This window comes from Ammodytes marinus, assembly GCF_949987685.1.
Source record: "Ammodytes marinus genome assembly, chromosome: 5".
Classification (NCBI taxonomy): Eukaryota; Metazoa; Chordata; class Actinopteri; order Uranoscopiformes; family Ammodytidae; genus Ammodytes; species Ammodytes marinus.
In genome coordinates, this window is record NC_137234.1 from 22,094,122 (window position 1) to 22,100,832 (window position 6,711).

Sequence of the window (6,711 nt, forward strand, 5' to 3'; positions counted from 1 at the left end):
ATGGCAGTAGTGTTCAGCGTGTCATCACTTCAGCGACAGTGAAACAAGCCAATCTAAGCTGCTGAATGGAAGCTAAAATTACACTTAGTAGAGAACCAACATTCATTTGCCTTTGGTCTATGGAACTTCAAACTTCTCTTGCTCCATAAATTGCTGCGACAGTGTAGTTAAAAAACAAAAAAAGTGTGAAATAGTCGACCAAAAAAAGACAATAGCAAAGCACAAGAAACGTCTGAATACACGTGGAATCAGCATTCAGCTATTCGGTCATGCACGCTGACGCACAACTTCTGATTCATGCGCGCAAACTCAAACAGTACACGTCTACACAAGACTAAGAGGCATTCAAAGTTTTTTTTTTTTTTTTTTCATCCGAGATCGGACTTTTTGTGCCACGTTACCAATTCTTAGAGCCAGTGTTGTTTTTCCCCATCACATTCCGCCTCCTGCAGTCTCGGTGCTTTGTTCATTTGAGCCGCTGAATTAGAGTGTGGGTCAATCCCAGGCTCACTAGCTGAGGGGTGGACAGCTGGGCGACCTGGGGAAAAGTCTTCAGCAGCTTCTCCAAGGTCAGTTCCAGCAGGCTTGGCACAACCAACCACACTTTATACAGAGAGCCAGTCCTCCTATTACCAGACATGGTGACGACGCCACCGTGGACGTACATGCAGCCGGCCTGAAGGACAGGGACAGTTAGAGCTGCAACAACTGATACTGATCAATAGCCAAACATGAATAAGATTTCATTAAGAGATTAGATCATTCATTTCCAACCCCAAATATTTTCTGGTTTCATGTTTACCAATGTGAGGATTTATTTGAGTCTTTGTAAATTGAATAGGTTGCAGCGCTACAGCAAATATAACTGGTGTCTACCCTGGTGTAGGATGATATTTTACTAACCGGAGTGACAGCAGCACAGTGAAAGTATGCTGGTTCTGGCATGACAGCAGGCAGCTTGGTCCACTGAAAAGACTGCAGGTTGATCTTCCACAAGTCGGACAGGATCATCTCACCATTATAACCCCCACATATAAAGACCTCTGGAGGTAGAAACAGCGAAATATGCTTTAAAAAAAGACACGTCAGATAGGTGTACAAGCTGATGCTGCGTTAAACAATCCTCACCATCTTTGACCTGCACACAGCTATGACAACGGCGAGCAGCAGGATATCCTGTCATAATAACGACAAATAAAAAGTCAATCCAAACTGCAATCTTCAAGTTAATTCAGCAATATTAAAGCTCAACATGGCTCACACACCTATTTTTTCATGAGGTTTGGTGATTATTTCCTCCCAGTAGTTTGTCTCCAGGTTATATGTGTGAATCTGATGAAAACAAAATCATAGTATATAGATCAAATCAGTATATTTTATTTGTATTTATAGATTAGACCAAGGAACGTTTTTCTGCCACATTCTGTGTATGTGCTCTTTTCACTTACCTTGTCCAAGGGATATGATGTCCAGGATGTCCCCCCACCTAAAATGTATATTTTCTGTCCATCATGAGCTAGCTCATGTCTGTACCTGTGAAATAATACACTCCTTTTCAGTTTACTTGAGTCAAGATTCACTGTAGGTCACATGTGCTGCAGTTGGTAAAAGCAGGTCTGCTCTCTGACCTCTCCTCGGGTAGATCTGAAGGCACGTTGTTGGGTTTGAGGTGGGTCCACTCCCTGGTGGTCAGGTCCAGCCTGTGCAGGTCGGTGCTGTAAAGGTAGCCCGTCGTCCCTCCAAACACGTAGAGGTAGCCATTTATGATGACGATCGCCTGGAAAGAGAGAAGGCAACAGTCCAAGAGTAATGAATACATGATTAGACATAGCATCATAGTTAGGTAGGTATGGTATGTGTGTGTGTGTGTGTGTGTGACTGTCACCTGTCCGTATATCTTGTTGGGCTTCTTCCCTCTGCAGTTAAGCAGGTTCCATCGTTTGTACTGAACATTGCAAACGTGGACGTCATTGCCGTTATTCTCACCAAAGGGAATCCCAGTGCCGCCAAACACAAGCAGGTTGTTGCCATGTAAAACCGCTAAGTAAGATAGAGAGAGAAAGACAGAGTGAGACAGTCGAACATCAAAACGATCAGTCAACAGTTTAGCTTTGAGCTGCAGCTTTGTATAAAAAGTTTTAAAAAGCTTATTTTTTATAAACGGTAAGATCAGGGGATAAATCAGCATTAAAAAGTCCCCTGTGGATATGGCGCTATATATATATATATTTATACACTGTATATATATATGATTTGATCCAGGACACATGAAGATCCATAGTACAATGTATAAAAAATAGACTCAATACAAAAATAACAACAAAAAAAGCACACCAATGCATACAGAACACTTGCAGTATACAAACATGCCCTCCAATGTCTCCAGAGTGTGGATGAGAAATCTTTTGATGAATGGGTCTGGGTTTTGTTGGTAGCTCATGTTCTACGTCCCTTGATCCCGCCTCTTCAAATTCGGGAATTGACAACGTCGATTCCAGACCCATGTTCAATCTTAAATATGATAGCCAGGCTATTGGTATGTAATCACTGAGGAAAATCAGGTGACAATAGCGAGCCGACTGTAGACATAAACACATGGTCTGTTTGATGCTTGTCAGACAGCTTAAATTGGAGGACTAACAAAGCTTCTGTTTACATTGTGTTACACAACAAATTTAATTGTATTAATCCTTGAGCTCTAACAAATGTGTTGAAAGCATACTATTCCTAAACACATGCCATGTCAATCTTTGTTAAATGTTTGAAAACCAGCTAATCCTGTGATAAAGAACCCATAGTTCCATTCCATTTGGTATGCCAGAAAAAGATTTAGGACAGATTTCCCAATAAATTATGTTAAATGCTAGCCTGGAAATCCAGACCCTGATATCTTGAACGATAGAGGGTCTGGCGACGATCAATAGTAATTTCCAACTCAAGGGGCGGCTCCTACTCGTGCATTTCAAATGCCACTGCACGCAGTTGGATAGCACTACAACCAATCAGAGCGATGCACAAGGCGACGTAAGCCCCTTTCGTTTAGCGAACAGCTGTTAAACTGTTAAATTAAACGTTTGCCGTTTTCGGTCGGCAAAATAGAACATTCCACTTACTTGCTAATGAAAGATTTGAGTGCCGTCTTCCAAATCGTTAAGGGTCGAGGCCAAAGCAGTCTCAAACAACATATCCGCAGCCATCTCTGATGTTTACTATCACGGCTTCGACGTCGCATGCACGTCACTGTCGTCATCCGGTTACGTCCTCCCCAGAGTACCATATAAGGGGCTCTGGCGTGCCCACCAGATTTCTGGCTTTCTTGATAAGCTTCAACGGAGCGTGTCCAGACCAACACGCGCAGCAAATTTAATTTGCCAGCGCCTAGTGGCAGGTCTGGGAATGCCAGGCTAGTTAAATGCAGTATGCCAAAAAATAACCGAATGTCATACTACATCCTGTCGGTTTATACAGTATGCAAACCAGCTTTTTGACTGTTCTGATCCACAATCTAAGTTGCATCACATCACCTGAGCAGCTGAAAAAGAACGGACAGAAATGCAACAGACAGAAGCGGAAGAGTCATATCAAGGGGCAAGGTATGACCAAAAAGGATGTCCCATTGTATGCATTTGGACAGCTGCAGTATGTAGGGTAGGAAAAAGAAAGAGTATGTGATTTGGAACACAGGGATCTTGTCCATCCACATTTACTTCTTAACAGTCATCTTCTTCACTGCTTTCCATGGTGCATTACTCAGTGGAATAGTGAAAAAACATTTGTTTGTGGATCAGAAATGTGTATTGCGCCACCTGCAGGCAAATGCATCCTCATGCAAGGTGCAATCTATCTATAAAGCAAGTCTATAAAGCAAGAAACGTCTGTGTGTCTGTCTGTCTGTGTGTGTGTCTGTGGCTCGCATATCTCTCTGAGTTTTAGTCAGATCGGCATGAGCTTCCGGATATTGCTTGCGCACAGAACGAAGGTGTGCATCCTTCATTTTGAAGTTGTAGAAGTTATCATATTTATATCATGCTGGCGAATAGTAGCTTAAGTGCGCACGGAGCCGACTAAACCCCGCCTCCCTCTGACGAGCGGGACACACACACACACACACACAGCAGACCGACACAGCCTTACTTCCTCAACAACTCCTCACCTGCTCCACCTGTCTGTTTTAGTGGTAAAGACTGCACTTCACGCTATTTTCACTGTAATAATACAGCACGGTCTCGGATGCTTCCACAAAATGTTTTATATCCGTTTAAAATCTAAACTGAAAGCGCGACCGCGTGCACACATGTCCACTCCCACACACCGAGCGCGCGTTGCGCGCACACGAGTCACACACACACAGCTACACACACACACACACAGCTGCACACACACACACACACACAGCTTCCTGCTACTGACACGGTAACGTTAATTGACAGTTATCCAAACTCTGTCTTATCTTTCAAATACCTAACAGTAATGGTAATGGGGTTGACAATGTTGTCATGGCGTGCAGCATAGACTCCTTTTATACACAGTGCAGCCATTTACTACATAGGCAACTGATTGTAAGTTTGACTGCATTGTGGATGGCAGTTTGCAGGGTACCATAATATCAGATTGTATAGGTAACACCTGTACAGCTTGATTCTTCTTTAGGCTTCAACACTTAATTAATTAACACATTTTCTGTTTCATTTCACTTAACAAAACACATGGAATTAGTTTGTGGTTATCTTTACACAATACACTAAGGAATGTTGCCCTACTCTATAGCCAACTTCTACAAAGTAACTTACTGATAATAACCTTTAACAGTGTAAAATTAGCCATCAATGATAGCAGCCAAATGTACTGTTTAATATGTTTCTTTGTTTACCTGCTTCCTACGGGCACTGCACTAGTACAGCAAACAAAATGGATAGCTGCTCATTCAACCATCGCTCCATATTCCTACTTATTCTCCAAAACTCCACAGGGTTTATTCTGTTATTCTGGGAAAATGATGGACAGGAAAGCCGTCCTTACCTGACATAGAGGCCAGCTCTGTGGGCATGTAACCCTCTGTGCTGACCTGCTGCCAGGTGGCCGTGGCAAAGTGAAACCGCCATAGTTCCCTGAAAAGAGGGTATTCTTCATTCTCTGATCCGCCTGCCTCCTCAAAGTCTGGGTTGTAGCCTCCAAACACATACAGGTTAGCGCTGTCTGCAACACAGCGGTGTCCACTGCGGGCGGGGGGCACACAGTGACCTGTGGCAGGAAGAGGTTCAACACAGACACGTTGTGATTAACATTGTCCTGTTTCCTATACCGACAGAAGTAGGTGAAAGAGGTAGCACATGGTGAATTTTACGGTTGCAGTGGGCATTTAAAAGAATCAGCATCAGTCAGTCACTGGTCTCCTTCTCTGAGGAGAAACAGTCTGATGGGGAGGTAATGCAATGTCAGCACCTTCTCTCAGAAACCTGTTGGGGATCCGAAGGTTGGGGCAGGAAGGGGAGAAGATGCGTCGAGCCTGAAGCCACCGTGCCCGCTTCTTTGAGCCTGTTTATCAGACACCATACAACAAGAAGAAAGACAAAGAGAGACACGAACATGTGCAGTTAATATATAGAATATAATAAATTGGATTTGTAACACTGAAATCGGTCAGATTACAACTTTTGTGGATAAATCTTCCTTTTGAAAGTCCCCGTTTGACATATTTTTAAAAGCAGAACTAGCAGGGATCATTAATTGCTCTAATTGTTATTGACAGGTCTTGGCAAACATGTTGACGCCGTTTGACACAACAAACATGTTTTGGATACTTTATGCAAGTATTTGATTTTGAAGTCGTTTTAAATTGTATCATTGAGGTAATGCTATAGCTGTGCATTTTCTGCAGTCGGTATTTCTTTCTATCAGTCTGGCCTGTGTTGCTGCTGCAGCAGGGACCAATCACAGCAAGCACAGCTCACTCACGGGGGGAATACCCACAATGACTAACATTATTCACATTCACTTCAACGTTTGCTTTGCTGACTGTGTCGGGCCACTCGTACTTGCAGAGCAGTCGGCTTTGTTTACGAACCTGAGTCGCGGATGGAGGGCCTCCACGACAGTTTCTCAAACTTATTGAGCTGACTGAAGCGTCCGTCCTGTTCGGTCGACGACATCTCGACAGGGAGCCAAGCAGACGGGGTTCACGCCCAGACCTGCACCCGCTTCAGTTTGACCAGACGTAGTGGCATGAGACTACAGAGCCCCAGCAGTCCCACCAAAATACAGGAAAAAAATAACAGCAGCGACCGTCCACACCTGCTGCTGCCTGCAGCGTCACAGCCAGCTGGTCTGAACCGACCAATCAGAGGAGGGGGCACTTTATGTTGCGTTCAAGATTCACACGGAGATCTATATTTTGGAAATATGAAGGTAAAATAAAGCAGCACATTATAGCTTTACATTCAAGAGACACAGCATTATGTATTGAAAATTATTTTGGGGATCAAATGTGTTGATTTGTCTCAAATATTTGTGTTGATCATTAAGAATATACAATTTAAGAAAAAAGCGAAAATGCCCCTCACAATGTCATAAAGCCGAAGGTGAGATTTCCAAATTGCTTGTTTTGTCCAGGTTACAGCCCAAAGGACAGAGGTTTACATTTACACTCTCATTAGACAAATAAAAGCAGCCAATGCTCAGCATGGAGAGGCTGGAGCAAATGATCATTCAATA

At 43.3% G+C, this 6,711-nt stretch overlaps 1 protein-coding gene across 1 annotated transcript; it reads right to left on the reverse strand.

Annotated features, from left to right (window-relative positions):
- Positions 1 to 466: 466 nt before the first annotated feature.
- On the reverse strand, positions 467 to 6,149 carry LOC307250260 (kelch domain-containing protein 10-like; the record flags this gene model as incomplete). The annotated part of the gene is made up of 10 exons (XM_080027289.1): positions 467 to 676; positions 904 to 1,043; positions 1,129 to 1,176; positions 1,266 to 1,332; positions 1,449 to 1,533; positions 1,629 to 1,777; positions 1,886 to 2,040; positions 5,020 to 5,241; positions 5,443 to 5,535; positions 6,065 to 6,149. The coding sequence occupies 10 exons, from the start codon at positions 6,147 to 6,149 to the stop codon at positions 467 to 469; spliced, it is 1,254 nt and encodes a 417-aa protein (XP_079883415.1).
- Between the last annotated feature and the right edge of the window lie 562 nt (positions 6,150 to 6,711).